This window comes from Scatophagus argus, chromosome 1 (genome assembly GCF_020382885.2).
Source record: "Scatophagus argus isolate fScaArg1 chromosome 1, fScaArg1.pri, whole genome shotgun sequence".
Taxonomy (NCBI): domain Eukaryota; kingdom Metazoa; phylum Chordata; class Actinopteri; family Scatophagidae; genus Scatophagus; species Scatophagus argus.
This window is the reverse complement of record NC_058493.1, coordinates 22352529-22369290: the sequence shown is the minus strand read 5'-3', so window position 1 is coordinate 22369290 and position 16762 is coordinate 22352529. Positions and strand designations below refer to the sequence as shown.

The following is a 16762-nucleotide window of genomic DNA, read 5'->3' as shown; positions in this document are numbered from 1 at the left end:
GAGGTGTCTCATCAACCTGTGCCGGTGAACCCGTGTGCGAGTGTGCTTTAGCGGATTTGTAGCCCACATGATGATGAGTCATATTGTAATACCCATCCTGGCAGCCGTCACTCTCACATCTCTCTCCTGCAGTGACAGCTCAGACGTCCCCAGCCAGTTGTGATTGGGTTTATTCAGCTCGGTGTACTTAAGAGAGCAGCGGCTGGAAGAGGTGGTTATGTCTGCTCTGGAACGTCATCTTGTTTTGGGGGGCGGGAGGGGCAGCCGTCGCCCTGCGATTGTGTCTCGTGTGTGATTTAGTGGCATCATGCACGTGATTCGAGTGTGAGAGACGGGTCGTGCACCTTGGGGAAGACACACATGGCCGTTGTTTAGACGTACCCGCCAAAACGCGTGTCGACATGACATTCCCCAGCCTGTTACTATGGCAACAAGAAGTCTTAGTGGTAGTGGCCTGCAGTGCTATCCCTCTCTCTCTCTCTCTGTCTTTTCCTCCCTCACTCAGACACATGTACAGAGGAACATAGTCTCTTAATGATGTTTCACCGACTCGCCCACTCATCACCAGTCACACAATGAGCCTTGCTGAGAGAGCTGAAGAGACAGAGATGGCAGACAGAGAGAAATTCTGCTTTTGCTGTTTTTTTTTTTTTAACTGCTACTGTAATCGTTTAGAGTCGTCTGTACAGAAATTCTTGGCAGTCGATCCGACACTCATTGGCATACCGAAGCCGGGAGAGAGCCGTGTCGATGATATAGGCCAAAAAGTTCACAAATGACATGATCCAAAGCTTGTTTCATTCAAACCAAAGCTTAAAAAAAGATATTTACTAAAATTTCATATTTTTATTTTCAGTTAATCTAGATAGTTTTATGCATAAAATTTTGTTAAATAGTGAAAAAATGCTGATCAGAATTTCCCGGGTAACAACATGACACAGAGAGACCCTTTTCAGACTGAAGGAACGGAACGGGAAGCAGAAAATGTTCGGCCGTTTGAGTCTTTACCAAGCAGAAACGCCAAACGTTCATCCAGCTTTTCGCTTGTGATCATTTGCTGCTTTTCCCATCTCATGGCCTTGTGGATGAAATATCTTTGGATTCTGCACCTGCTGGTTGCACTTAAGGGCCCATTTCAAAACATGAGACTAAGCAGCCTGTTTTCATGATGTGCATTCAGATTTCAGTTTTATAGACTAAACAAGTGACTAATCAAAACAGTAATGGACAGGATTAATTAGTGGTGAAAATAGTGGCTGCAGTCTTACAGTGGTTAACTGTCCATCAACTGACTTACCGGTCAATTAATTATTCTTTTCAGCACCAAACTAATGCTTATTCTGCATGTTAATGAATAATTTTCCACCCAGATGTACCCGTGCCAACCAGCTGATCCCTGAACATGAAGAAAAAAAAAAAAAAATTAAAGACCATCAGGGAGATCAGCATCCACGGCCTCCCCGGCTATGAATAATGACCGACTCTTGTGTAATTAAAATATATATATATTGTTTGAAGGTTATACTGGACTTATACTTCTTATTGTCAATCATTCACACCAAACTTAAAACAAAAAACAAAACAGAGTGGGATTAAGTTGCCAAGGCAACATGTCCTCTGATCCACCCCTGCAGTTATTTCCTTAGCACTGTGAGGACGAGTTTCTCCATCCCTCAAATCAGCTCGTGTGTTTTCTCTCTTTATTTGTTCTGATCTGAGAGAAACTGATAAAACTGATGATGAAGTGTCAAGGACTGTGATTAAATCCCACTTGTTTTGCTTTGGCTGTGTGTTTCTCTGTTAGGATTACAGCTATATTTAGTGCTATGTAAATCAACATCAGAGGAAAAAAGGCGTGCGGTGGCGGAGCTTCTGTACTCGAGCCTCGACGGGATGTAGCTCCGGCGCTGTAGTTTCATCCCACCTCCTTCTCATCCAGGAAAAATGCCTCAAGACTTCAATGTCAGCATATTTGTAAGCTTTAACAGCAGTCAGTTTTCTACACCCGAGCCTACAACACTGATCTGCGACTACGTGGGGATCAGGGAAAAAGATCCCCTCTCCTCCCCGGAGCTCTTGCCAAAATGTGGCCCACCACTTGCACTTAACAAGAAACAAACAAAAAAAAAAAAAGACACTAACTCAGTGTTATAATTAAACTAAATTTTAACAAATGTCAGTTCTATTGTACAATATTGAACAGGAGTCACAAAAGTGCACAAGAGGCATTGGTTCAAAAGGAAGGATCATATGCTGTGTTATCCAGGTTCAGGTGACTGATGAACAGTGGGGCTAAACAGACAGAGAAGCAAAAAAAAAACAAAAAAAAACAGAAGTCCCTTTATAGATACAGTATCTGAATCTTGTGACAAGATCAAAACAGTGATGGAAAAAATAAAAACTTAGAACATCATAACATTATCCAGTAAATATGCCAGTACAACATGTGCCTTTTGATTTCAAATGTACCAGGTTTCAAAATGGATTCCCCAGAAGCAGTGGTGACGCCATCCTGCAAAACAAAACCTCTGAATCCTGACAATTTGGCTTATTTTATATATCTATATATATCTATAGATATATATTGTATACTGTACATCTATAGAGACATTAGCTTAAGGTTGGTTTACTTGGTATGTTCTAGAAACACAAGTTGCAGAGAGGCACCAAAATAAATAAATATGTAAAACAACCAAGAATCTGGTTGTAGTGAAAAGGCCCATGCCGTCTAAATGTTGTTTTGTTTTTTTTTGTTTTGTTTTTTTTGTTTTTTTCAGTGAAGTGCGCTTTCACATTATTCACCCGTCGAGCAGCACCAAGTCACCTCACCCAAAAATAACCACCACCATAACAAAACTAGTGTATAGGTGTATAGGAAGCACATTGACAGCCTTGGAGACGTACGTCTTTGTTCTACAAATGGACAACAATACTATTGCACACACGAAATTCTTTGAACACTACACTATACTCATGGCAAAATGGGGTCTTTATTATTGTTATTATTATAATTATTGGATGTTTCTGAAGGAAGATCTCCTGAGACAGGAGATTTCCCCCCACTTAATGTAAAATATAATTAGTGTGCTCACTGAAAACACCCACAGGAGAGCTGATGTATTCCCGCTGCAGTCCCTTGTCGGAGTACTGTTAGTAGTATTTTGTGCAAACACGTGTTTTGTCCTTCCAGTTTGTCGCCACACTGACGTCCTCGGGACGGGCTCGAAATTCATCAAGTTGTTATTATGGTGATGGTCATGGCTTGGCCAGTTCTCCTCGCCAGGTGGATTAAGACTCACCTGGAGGCACTTTGTGTCACGGCCGTTTGTCATATATGTGCATATTAATCTAATGAGTACAAACCGTCATCTAACACACCTGAGATAGACGAGAGGCAACAGCAAGGACAGTCTGTGGATTTTATCTCTAATTCTCAGAGGGGGCCATAAGGATTCACACCAATCGGTGCCGAGTGATAACGAACAACAGTCTGCGTGTTATTCATTTTAGCCCTTTTTAGTCCCCTCTTCTACTCTAAACTCGGACTGCCAGTGAAGAAGCGCTGCAGCCTTCAGGAAAAAAAAAATAAAAAAAGACAGATGGACAGAATATAAGAACCCACCACCAGCTTTTTAAAGCCGTTTCTCCCCCCGACCCACATACACACACACACACAGAAACGGGTAAGTAAGCTCGAAGTGTGGCTCTTGATTTAGCTTCACAATGCCAGCAAATGGAGCCATTTTGTGGAGCACGCCGGCCTTCCTCCTGCCAGTCTCTCCCTCCCTCTCAAAAAAAAGAAAAGAAAAAAAAATCTCTTTCTTACATGATAGTGTTTATTAGAAGCCAAAGCTGAAAGTTTCCGAGTGGACATCACCTTGGGGGTGGGGGGGGAGTAGGTGCCACATAGTTTCTGCCCTGAAGACATACTTGTAGTGAATCCTTCATACTTGAACTCTGACCCTTTCGACTCAGTGCCACTTTTTCCTCAGTTATCAACACCTAGCTTGGACAGCCCCTGCCTGAACTCATGCAGCTCGTCTATCTTTCCATCCAGGATATCCATGAACTTCTTCAGCTCGCCCTTCATGTTGCCCTGCTTTTGTCGGCTTTCGTCTATGTCCGTCTGAAGACATCCTATCCTCCCCTCCAGTTCGTTGTTCTTCATCTCTGCAGCCTGTGTGTGGATATTAGGGAGAAAGAAAAGTTCAGCAGTTAGAAGAAACGGTGGACAACAGGGAAACACATTCATTTCTTAAGAGGGAAGTCTGTGCATTTGATGTGGCAGAGATGCCAAAACATAAGCTGATCTTGTTACAGCTACTCTCAAAAACTACAAGCTGCTTTACTTGCCAAATTTACATCATCAGGTTTGAAAACCAAGCTTTACAAATAGGGAATGTGCATTTTTTTTCTTTTTTTTTAAGGGAGGATGGGAGGGTAAGGCAAGGCTTTTAGACGAGCAGGCGTCACAAGTGACACATTAATGCCGAAGATACCATTGAAGGGAGGAGTTTAAAATAGGAGTGCTAAATGGGTGTTGCGCCTGCATGACTGTGTCCCCCAGCTGACTCCTGAAACCAGATCTCCACATGGGGTGTCGTCTTTAAATAGAGGGGAGCCATGACCACAAACACAGAGCTCATATAAGTGGATTCATTTTTGATAAAGCCACAGGAAAATAAATATAAAAACTGCAGCAGGCAAAGTCATTTTCGACAGTTTTATTTCACCTTTTAACTTCTGATTGATTGAGGTTGTTTTTTTTTATTTTAGGCTTCACGGGGAGACAGAGGCATTCGAGAAATCCCATTCGCTATTCTCCTCCCCAGTTTGGGTGGCTGCTTAGATAAACACCTGCCTCAGTCAGTTCTGTTGTCAGTGTCATTCATCCAGCTGGCTGTGGCAGAATCAAACCAGGCAGTCGAGCTTTGTGAAGCACAAGAACTTCAGGCATGCCACTGTTGTTTTATTCTCCTCCCTGCCCGGCTTGAAAGGCAGCACATGCATGACAGCTTGGATGATAAAACCCTGCTCTGAGTCAGTCCGAACAGGGCGAGATGAGCATCACTATCAGTGCACCTCATGTCAGACTTGGCACTCATGGGGCGTATAATCAACAATTCTGCCTTTACAAAGAGTCAGGCATTACTCAATGAGGAATCTGCCTTGAAGAATAGATGCCCTTTGGTGCGAAAGAGACAGGGAGGTGACGGGCGTGAATCTGTATTGTTTTTGGGAACAGCAGATTCTCACGCCCAGCTTGAACTCACAGACAGGCACACACACACACACACACACACACACCCCTACATGAATGCTCCAAGACTTGCTCATTAAAGCTCTCAGCAGAGATCTCAAACAAATTCAGCTGCTTTTGTAGTCGGCAAAACTGATCAAATCTGCACCGCTAGGAAACTAATAAGCCGTGACAGAGATGTATTATCTGTTCCTCAGATGCGGAAGAGGAAACCTTTTCAGAGAGGCAATAACCCACTCAGCGTTGCACCGAGGATGGACCTTTATTAATAGATACAGTAACCACAATGTGTGTGTAAGTGAGACACGTGATGGGAATGTTGTGTCACCGGCCCTCAGGCAGAATCATGAATAGGATCCCTCATTCTTTACCTCCGTGTGAAAGCCGCCTCGCTGTGACGAACATCACGTCCTCACGTGTGCCGCAAGCTCGAGGTTCGGAGTGACTCGCTTGAGTGACGCACTTTATACTCTGCTGTAAAATCACGCCTAGCGAGAAATGTGGCGTTTGTGGGATTTCTGGGTGCTTTAAAACTTACCTGCAGTTTTGTGGTGATGGTCTCGCACTCTGCCATGAGCTGAGGGATTATCTCTGCCTGCTTCCTCAGATTCTCCAGCTCCTGGAAAAAACAAACAAAAAAACATTCAATTAAGCATTGTAAGGCTAAAAAAAAAAAAAATCTACCTACCAGCACCTGCAAAAACAAATAGGATAACAATATGTTAAAATAGCGAGCGATATGTTGCGGTTTTACATGGACTTTTGTGCTGGACTATTTCTTGATCAGAAGCAGGGACTTATTGCATTAAATTGAGATGAAACATGGATTCGCATTTGCCTAAATAAAATACAAAACAGTCAGAATTATTATTTCAATCAGAAATCTGAATCTGATCAGAGTATGAATCATGTACTTGATGCCAAATTTTGCTTGATGTGTGTTTGATACTCGGTGCTACAGACACATTTCAGGTGAGGTCAGCAAAACATTTAAGTTGGATACCCAGCCGTGAGCCAGGTGCATTCACATTTGTGTTTTAAAGATGTCACAGTTGATTGTGTGCTGTCCTCAGTGAAAGTGTAAGCAAAAGATGGCAGCAACACAAAGCGGGTAAGCAAAAATTAAAAAGCAAAGTGAAGAAGAAGAAAGAAAAAACAAAAGCCCACCAGAGATTAGAATGAATGCTGTTCGTTCTCTTCTCAATGAAACACGTATTATTGCTCTAAAGATTTCATCCCTCCGCTGCTTGAAGCCACACCTACACCGCATGCAGTTTCCACAGCATCAGTTACAGCCCCCAGCACTTCCACGCCAGGCAATAACTGGCCGAGTCTTTGTAGTCACCTGCAGCAGCTTTGTTAGCCCCTTAGCTCACGGTTGGCCAGCGCTGGGGTCAACACCACAGCGAACGCTTAATAATTCATAGGCACGTTTTTAATTGGAGGAGTTGAGCGTGTGCATTTCTAGTCAGGGTGAGTCACTCGGCGGACGAGCCTCTGTGGGCCGTCTGCTGGATCAGAGCTGTGCAAACAATGAGACTTCCTTCTGCAGGCGCCTTCGGTCAGTGTTAGGAGCATTATGGCTGATACACAGAACTGTGGAAATGCTGAAACCCCCAAAGAATGTGATTTTTATTCTTATGATCTAGGAAAAAAAAAAAAATAAATCAGCTCTAGCTCTTTGAACTACTTCCTCCCTGTTGTTGTGTAAGATGTACCGCTCTCTCCAAGGAAAGATTTATATGTTCTATTAATACTCAGGCTGCCAGGTGCTAAACTAGACTATCCCAGACACACAGTTTACCTCAGGGAATTTTAAAGGGTCTTTACGCAACAAGGCTATAAACGTCAGTCTTTTGCAACACTGTAATCAGCACCAATAAAGGGGCAACTCGTAAAATATGGTAGCTCCAAAAGTATCGAACATTTGCTTGTTCCTGCATCTCAAATATGTGGCCATACTGCTAGACTCTGTTTCTATGTGACTGTAAATTGAATATCTTTGGGTTCTGATTGGTGATCAGAATAAACAAGTAAAACAAGTATTTAATAAGACCAGAGCGTCATCGATCAGTGAATGAACAGAAAATTACTCTTCAGCTATTATTAATCAATCCTCTAGGTCATTTTTTTCCATGTAGAAATGCCCGGACACTTGATGGTTCCAGGTTTTCTACTGTCAAAAGTTTGCTGTGCTGGACATTTGTTGACTTCACCTTGAGCGGTGATGTGATTTTCTGGCGATTAACCAATAATGAGAATAATGATTAACTGAAGTCCTGATTGAGATGTCACCTTGGGCTGTGACAAATTGTGATTGTTCCCTTGATAAGCAGAAAAATCCTCCTGCTCTGAAGCACTGACAGAAAGCAGATGGTCACTCTCTTGTGTCTCCCTTTCATGACGTCGATGGGGAGAATGTCAGTGTGGGGAAAAGGCAGCGAGACTGTCGAGGGATTACCAGAAGTCGGTCCTTCCTCCGCAGACGGAAACAGTATTTAACCAGCAATGAGCTAAGGTCAAACGAGCGGCCACGCAGGGCCTCATCCTCATTAGAAATAACAGCAGCATTAGACTGTGCACAGCTGACAGTCAGTTTGGATTATGGATGACTGATGCAGCAGACATGAGGCAATGCCGCTAATGACATTTGTGCCAAAATTCCCTGCTGATCTGACCAGAGACAAAGTCAGTGGGTGCATTTACATTTCCCCTGTCTGATCATTATCACAGTGGACTTCAATTGTGCCAAAAATGAATATGATGAAGTAAACTGACGAAAATAAATAACTAAATAAATAAGCAGCACAGAAACTGAGAGGTGAAAAAAATAAGTAAATAAAACAATGGGCTGTGTGAAGGTCTGGATTTAGCCGGGTAGGCGAAAATAAAAAGACTCATCCATACAAAACACCAGATCCCACAGCAAAACCTATCACTTCCTCCTGAGGTATAATCAGCTCCTGAGGGAGAGGAGTGGTCCTGCCTGAGAACGAGAGGCGGCGAGCTGGTGTACAGTGAGCGACAGAAATGAGGAAGAGAAAGCAGATTTGTAACTGGGGTGAAGGGGTGGAGTGCTGGCCTGAAAACGGATTTACTTCATGCAGAAAAGGACGAACGGGACCGAGCGAACCACGAACCTGTTTGTTTTCAGACAAATGTTAACGAGGACGTCTCACCTGCTCTTTGTCGTGCAGCTCGGCCTCCAGCTCCTGCACTCGTACACTCAGCTGGGCGTTTTTCTGCTTCTCCTGTTCGGCTTCACGACACTGAGCTTCAAGTTCTGCAATCTACGCACGGATCAGAAAGAGAAGAGAGCGGTTAATGAAAAATGTCATGCTTTTATTGCTAAAAGTAGACACAATTTCAGTTTGTTTGCCCAACATGCATCCGATAATTATTTGTGGAATGTGCAGTGTAAGTGGTGTCATTGTGACAGGTGGCACAAGCAATTAGAAGTAAACTTGCAGTGTGTATCGTTGCAACGCCAGCCCTGCTGCAGTAAGAGCCCACATTGATTATGAAACTGAAATGATTCTATTTATAGTGGACGCTGGTGTAGGGAACACAGGACCTAATAAAGTGTACATGACTTTGTTCACTTAGAGTGGAGTAACCGAAGAAGCCTTCTATACATGTTTTATGTAAGAGATTAACCAAACATTCACTTTGTGACCGTTTGTGATGCAGTTTCGTCTTAAAGAAGAGCCAACAGTGTTTCTAACCAGTCACCTTTTCTGCCAACAGGACTGATGGCTTTTTGTACATCGTGTAACTTCCCTGGAGGAGTGCATGACTGTATTACCTTTGCCCTGAGTGTGTCACTCTCATCCTTGCAGGCACCGAGTTGTTTCTTCCAGCTCTCCACATTAGCCGAGGACTCCTGCAGTGCGTCCACGAGCCTGGCGTTATTTTCTCTTAAAGTCTGCAGCTCTGTCTCCCACTTCTTGGCGTTCGTGTTGCTGCCAGACAGGAGAGACGGAGAGAAATCCAGTGGGAAGAGTTAATAATGGGAAGAAAAATGCAGACGATTCGTGTTGAAATGTCCGCGGACATGACGCATAATGCTTCAAAATCCTTCCAGCCATGAGTATTTAATTAGCTTTAGACAATATAAAAGCGAAAAGTGTAAAGTCTCAAAGGTCTAATGAGCTGTAGCCCTGATATGTGCTGCGATACAGTTTGTTATCTTTTCATACCACAGACTGTGTGTTGCTGTCTTATCAATAAGGTTGGAGAGGGCTTGATGTATATTTAGTATGCATCGCTGTTCCCTTCCTTATGCATGGCTGGGCTGAAGTGGGCTGCTCTCTTAAATGTGGACAGACTTGCACCGCAGCATTCTGCAGTCCTCAGCTGCTTCACCGCTGTGACACACTTCCACAAAACAAAATCAAAAGCCAAAGCCTCGAGAAGGCATGAAATAGGGCCAAGAAAGACGGAGAACAACGGTGGAGCAAACTAAGCCGAAGAAGTTTAACAATACGTGTGTAAGCTTGAAGCACTAAAGAACTCAAATACAACATACCTCTAAAGATATGCAGCAATATAAATCAAATAACCAAGTACATGCAATATATTCATTCATGAGTGATTTATTATTGGAAAGCTCAGCTTCCGTATTTGCTGGATTATGTTCTTTTCCACTGGCAGATTTTACATGTTGTGTATCGAGTAAAACACTCTCTGGACTAGCACTTATAATATATACATACATGTAATCAGCACCAAATTACATTGTCCTGTCCAGACACCTTCTTAAGAGTGTATGATAATGTATTATTTCCCTTCTAGGGAAATTATTGGACCTGTAAGCTAAAGCATTACCATCACCATTCGTGCAGATGTTCACATTCTTAAGGATTGCCAGGTAAGGTCCATTAATTGGTCCTTTCTGTTACCTCAGGGCCTTTTGTCCCATCTGGACCGAACATGTCAGTCACGTTTATGTTGCCACCCAGTACTGATTCTGGCTAAATGTACTCACTGTAGTTTTAGTTGAGCCTGATGCCCTGGGGTCATTTATAATCCATCTGGAACCACATCTGGTGTTTCATGCAATTTACCGATTTAAACACTCAGAATCTGGATTATGAAGGCCAGATAACCAAATGGTGCAATAGAGCAGCGCCATTCTTTCGATTAGATCAGATGAATTTTGAGCCCGTTGGGGATGTGCTATCATCTCAGCACCAATAAATGAAGAGGGAGAACATTTGAGCACAGTCTGGTTTGCTGAGACGATTAAAACACAAGAACAAAAACTGTGTGAAAAGTGATTAAGAGCTGCTGGGTTTGGTGTTGAAATTACAAGATGCCTGTTCTGAGACTTGGTTAAACTGACTGCTATGCTATGATACCTTCAGATCACCATCTTTTGACTTTTAGAAATTCTTGAATCAGTGTGAAGGCCTCGGGATGAAAGGTTTGATGTGTAGTATGTGCGCTTCTGACCGAGCACCGTGATTGGATAAGTCATACAGTGAGTGCTTATAATCACAGTGGAGCGTTTGTACACGACCACGTTAACAGTATCCACTCTGCTTAGTTTGTATTCGGATGACATAAAGATTTCCAACACTTGTGCATTTGCTGCTGCTACTCCAGAGGACGTTTATATGCTTTATACATTAGCACCAGCTGCAGACTAATTTGTGTGAATTTATTCGGACATGAGGAGATCAGAATGAAAAAAAACAGAAAACTGTCAGACTCCATAAAGAGTGCTTTTACAGCACTGGAGCTGCTTAACTGCTGAAATATTACTTTTACAAAAAGGATGCTGATAGATCATGTAGTACTGTCACTGATTTTTTTTTAAATCATGAAGGGGGGAAATGCATCACATTAAAACAAGGTTCTTTTGATTTTACCGTGAAGTTAAACCTTACCTCTGTTCCACTGCGCTCTTCAGACGTTCGTTCTCGCTCTTCAGCACGGCAGCCTCCGGACCGACATGAGAGATCTTCTCGTCATCTGTCCCGTTAATGCTGGACGCCTGGTTGGTTGAGGGCGTGTCACGTCCGGACTCCTGGTAGGTGACAGAGGGAAGTCAAAGCTTACCTGAAGCCTTCCAGAGGTATGATGGGTAAAAATCTGTAAAATGCATCTCCTAACACGACTGATCGTGAAGAAAGGCCCTTGGGCTGCTTTGGGCGGCAGCGCTGTAAACATCCTGCACACGTCAGCTATGACAGCGGAGGGGTGAGGAAAAACTGTTGCCAGTATTCATCATGTCATATGGCCCAGCAGCTTTGTGAGTCTCAGAGCCGAGTCTGATTTCTGCCATCTGGAGTCAGCGCAGGCAGTGGGAAGGCCTGGCAGCCGGTGACCTGGCAGTGACTGCACGAACTACCTCGTTTATTTACTTAAACAATGACCAATTCCAGATCACGGCTGCAGGTACTGAGAAACATTTGTTTTATTAATCTCGGCGGCCTTTGAACTTCTAAAGGTGCCTGTCAGATAATAAGCAGCATAGATGAACTCTGACCTCTCATTGATGACGATGAGTCACACTGTTACATGAATGGTTTCTGTTGGCATCAGACTTGTGTTCATATACATATCTGATCTTCATCATTGGACTACGGCAGAAGCCGTTATTGAACACAGATTGTTACCCCTCGGCGTTCGTGAAGGAAAGCGAGCTAAATCGCAAAGTTTCATTTTTCTCCGCATTGCTGCTAGTTTTCTCTCTGCAGAGGTCGACTGTGACTGTAGAGGAGACAGTTCGACTGAATCAGGATTTCAGACAGCACAGAGATATAATTTACCTGAGAGTGATTACTCAACGTCTCCACCTTCTCTTGAGATTTGTCCTTTGCTAGCTTGGCTGCTTCTTTTACCTCCTGGAACTTCTCGGCAAACTGAAAATAAAAGAGACGCTGGATGATCAGTGAGAATTCAAGTGAAATGTCAAACACAGTGTGGCGCCTCTTAAAGTTTTGGGAGATAATGGAGCCAATTATCTGGTGATAGTGAGGATTTAAGAATGAGATATGTCCTAAAATCCTCATCTGATTGCTTCATTTCCCCCACCTGATGTTCAGTTACTAACACACACCACACTAACATCATACAGAAACCTCTCACCTTGGCTAGTTGCTGCTCCGAAGCGAAGCCCAGTCCGAACACCGTGTTGGCTCTGCTGTCCGCCCACTGGCCAAACTTCTGTGATGTCTTGGTGAACGTCATGTTGGGTGTGATGGTGCTGTTGATGATCACCTGTTAGGGTAAAGCAAATTATCATAAAAGTGTAGATGTCTGGCATACTTCTTATGTCCATCTGATGGCCTCGCTCCCTCAGTGAGATACCAGCTGTGGGAAAACCATCTCTCTCTCTTCAGCCAAGACATATTAGAGGAGGAGTGCCAGGAGCTGCATTCACATGATGAATAGTCCTATTGATTTAGCAAAGGACAATCACCTATTGTTAACACCATTCCTTCCAGAGTGAATCTCTAACGCCCCGCCCACATCTTTCACCACAGTGACAAGTTTGATTACAGTTCTTATATTTGTTATTTCTTTCTCAGGATGATCCACCTCATAAAAGCAGTCACATTCATAGATATGTTTGTACAGAAAGCAAGGTTTGATAATTACTTAAATAACTGTCTTTTGTATTCTCTCTCTCTAGAGGGAAACATTTTATACATCAAAAGCAAAGAAATTAAGTGTAGATGAATGGTGCAGGTTCAGTGATGTGACAGGTGATCAGGGATTGTCCCTCTGTTCCACAGTTCTGGGGCTCAGCATCCAAAGTTTTGTCTGAATTGACAGGTTACCATAAAAAGACCTTATCTAACAATGACTGTCAAACACAGCTTAAATTTTTAATGGGGTTACCAAAAAGCTTTGGTTTCGTTCATTACTTGAGTTGTTCACTTCCCAAATTAATGATGCACACGTTGCAGACGTGGTCACGTGCAGCAACGCAAAAGCAGCTCAATCATCGTGGGTCATGAACAGAGAAACGCCACACTTTACACAACACTCGATGTGTAGGATGTCAAGATCAATAAGTCCATGGGACCTCCCAGCGGGGTCCCCACTGGGTAGGCAGAGACATACTGCATGTGTATGAAAATTAGAATTTTTTTGTACTTGTTATTTTGTTCCACAATTGAAAAATGAGAAAATTAGTTCAAAAAATTGATAAAATCAAATACTAACCCACACAGAATGACACACACTACATGGTGGTGACTACTGACCCACTAACCTCCAAGTGGTCACATTACAGTGTCCATATATGCCACAGTAGAGACTCACCTGTTGTAGCTATGCAGTAAATCAGCAACCAGAAAACATCTGCTGCAGTCTAAAATTGTAACGAGAGCACGAGGCAGCGACAGCAGGAACCAACAGATACTTCTAACCTTGTTTCAGTCCAGACCACACTGCACTGATCTGGGTGTTTGCTGCAGTGCTGTAGTTATGCGTCTAACCATGTATGAACAGTTAGATGCCAGTTAGATGTGCATGCAAACACAAGCGGCTTTAATTTCCGACTTCCATATGTACACAGACTGATTCGGACTACCAAGATATAAGAGAATTTAAAAACAGCGCATGCAAATTACCCCAACAATTAAGAAACAATAGGAGACAGTTTAATCACAGTGCAGCCCTTGTTTCATAGCAACATGGCTCTGAACATAGGACTCGAGAATCCAAATTGCTGACAGACTCGTGTCCTTTTCTACGCCCCCACTGTCTCCCTCTCCATCTTTTCAGCGGCTGAGGTGTTAAAACACTTTCCACTGCATCATTGCTGGACAGACCGACCCAAAAAAGTAGAGACTGATCTAACACACACACACACACAAGCGCATTAGCACACAATAAAATTCCCTCCAAGATATTTGTGTCACAATCAGAAGAAGGCTAATGGTGCCTAAAGAGAGAGAGAGAGAGAGATTACTGCACAAACACACACACACAGAAGAGACCTTTATCAGTATCATACACACTGCAGAAATTACATGAGCAACCTCTGATTGAGGCCACATTCCTCAGTGGATTATAAGGAGGGTGGCAGTTTACCAAAGTTCCTGTTATCTGATGATCACTCTCTTTTAGAGGCTTTCATCAAAACAAAGGCTACCTCATTTGCTCAGTAGAGGAAGCGGGGCAAAGCCCAAACAACATTATATATTTAATATTTAACAGAGCTCACTGTGAGGGCTCAAAGAGAAGTGTGAAGGTGTGATGAAACTTTAATGATTGCTGAGGAGAAACTGGGCTGTTGCTCCTCGATTAAAATGAAGAATTAGGTGAACAGATGGCAAACATTCGTAACAACAATAACATGTCAAGAAGAAATTTCTGAATGAAAAGACATGGTTTCCTGGTGCAGATCACCCTCTCATTCATCAGATGTTATCAATCAGCCAAGTGAGAGTCAAAATTTCTTCTCAGCTTTGTTTCCTTTGTTTGCACAAACAAAAAACCCTGTCATAGCCTCCCTCTACATCTCAAGTGCAGAGCTTGAAATTTTACCTCTTCAAACTGACTCCAATTCAAGTGAACACTCAGCTAGGGTAGTTAACCGGTCGATGTCAGCGTCCTGCTCTGAACACCTGAAACTCACTCGACACTCAAACTCGCTGATAATTCAGTCCATTTGTGGCTGGCTTAAAGAGGAATTGTATGCATCACCGTTTGATAAAAAAAACAATTAAGTTATTTGCAATGAAAAGCGAATATCATAGTTGAAGTTTTTGTTTTACACATAAGGAAGAGGTTTGACTGATGTAGAGCTGAAACAACTGACGTCAATTAATCAATACACGGATGGAAAGTCATTTTTCAAGCGAAAACAGCAAACATCACTCAGTTCCAGCTTCTGAACAGTTAGGATTTGCAGCCTCTCTTTGTCTCTCAGGATCGCAAACTGAATATCTGGACAAAACAAGCCGTTCGGAGACGTCACCTCGGCCTTTATGTAAAACATTTTTTTGATATTTTATCTGTCTGTCGAGAAAGTCAGTTGTTGTCACTGTTTCATGTCATTTAGAATATTTTTCTAGATCATGATTGATACTAATCACTGTGACACAGTGAATTCCACCATATCATCCAGGTTACTGAGCTTGTATTATCATAACACCTACAGAGACATGAGTAGGAAATGAGTTTCCCAAAAAAAAAAAAGAAAGAAAGAAAGAAAAATGAATACATGCAAGATGTGAAATCCCAGCTAATAATCTCTAAGCTAAACATACAGGACTATGTTGCCCCCCCCCCAGTGATTCACTGGCCCTGTGACTGATGCGTCAGTGAGAGTGGGAGGGTGTGACGGGGGGGCCGAGTGACGCTGGCAGCTGTGCCGGTGGTGGGCAGGCTGTGGATCAAGTGGCACAGGAAGCAGAGAGTGCAGCTCAGCTGGCCAACGGCCTGGGGGTCAGTTAGAGACTCAGAGGCAGCCGGGAGGTTATTGGAAAAATCTTCCTCGGCTGATTATGTGTCTGCAGAGTACACAGAATCTGCAGAGTCAGTAAGTAATGCAGGAGAACATGGTAGAAGAGTGTACGAGAGGAAAAGAGCTGTGATCACATGACAAGCACCAAATGCCAGAAGACTTTGTCATAGCCGAGTGGTAGCTTTTTTTGGGGGATGAAAATTTACATGTCTTGGATATCTAGAGAGCCAAAATCTTTGGCTAACTTGTGTCTTCATTCCACATATCATACAGGGCTGAAACATCATACTCTGAAACATGATAACTGAATAGTGTGTTCATACAAAAAACAAAAAACAAAAACTCTACTGCATTGTTTGTCATATCTGAATAACTCACTATTTAAGTGTGGTCAAAAAAAAAAAAAAAAATCGCAGACGTCAGTGAGTTCCAGCTGAATGCACAGCACAAAGCCACAATTTTGAAAAATATATATCAAGATAATGGAGAACAGATGAACTGTGAGGGTAGCCATGATTATGAACAGGAGGAAAAGGCCACCATGTTTGACAAAAACACAGCCAAAGAAAGACGGGACGATGGTCCTCTCATCACAGCCAAATGGAAAAAACTGGGACTGCTCATCAAGCAGAGGTGTGAAGAAATGTTAAATATTTCTTGTGTGTCTGCCAGCCGCCTTAATGACCTGATGCATATTCGTATCTCACCATATATTAAGGACTGCAAAAACACAGTGTTCCCTGGCGACACTGACGCAGGTTTGGTTTTTGAAGGTGGGGCTCACTGAGTTGGAGTCTGGGCTTCGTCACCGTATCAACGTCCAAAAGTGAAGGCTGTTTTCTGTATTTCCTCAAAAACTTGAAGATCTACTGAGCTGAGCTGGCCCTCATACTTTCCATAATCAAGTGGAAGCCCAAATCAGAAGTTAGAGACAAGTGTCAACTTTTTGTTTGATGAAGGCTCGTCGTAGCTCAGGACGTACTGTAGAGCGGATAGGGTTGGCTGTTTGATCCCAGCCTCCTCCTGTCCGTATGACCAAGTGTCCTTGAGCAAAACACTGAACCCAATAAATG

The 16762-nt window shown here is 42.9% G+C and overlaps 1 protein-coding gene across 2 annotated transcripts in view; it reads right to left on the bottom strand.

Annotated features, from left to right (window-relative positions):
* Nucleotides 1–2148: 2148 nt before the first annotated feature.
* homer2 (homer scaffold protein 2) overlaps nucleotides 2149–16762 on the bottom strand; it is a 30806-nt gene continuing 16192 nt past the window's right edge. For both annotated transcript variants that reach the window (XM_046392132.1, XM_046392123.1), the window contains exons 3-9: nucleotides 12356–12487; nucleotides 12037–12129; nucleotides 11152–11291; nucleotides 9066–9222; nucleotides 8440–8550; nucleotides 5799–5879; nucleotides 2149–4177 (exon numbers count right to left, since the gene is read on the bottom strand). In XM_046392132.1, the coding sequence (XP_046248088.1) occupies nucleotides 3989–4177; nucleotides 5799–5879; nucleotides 8440–8550; nucleotides 9066–9222; nucleotides 11152–11291; nucleotides 12037–12129; nucleotides 12356–12487 (903 nt within the window). In that variant the 3' untranslated portion in view covers nucleotides 2149–3988. The remainder of the gene's footprint in view (nucleotides 4178–5798; nucleotides 5880–8439; nucleotides 8551–9065; nucleotides 9223–11151; nucleotides 11292–12036; nucleotides 12130–12355; nucleotides 12488–16762) is intronic.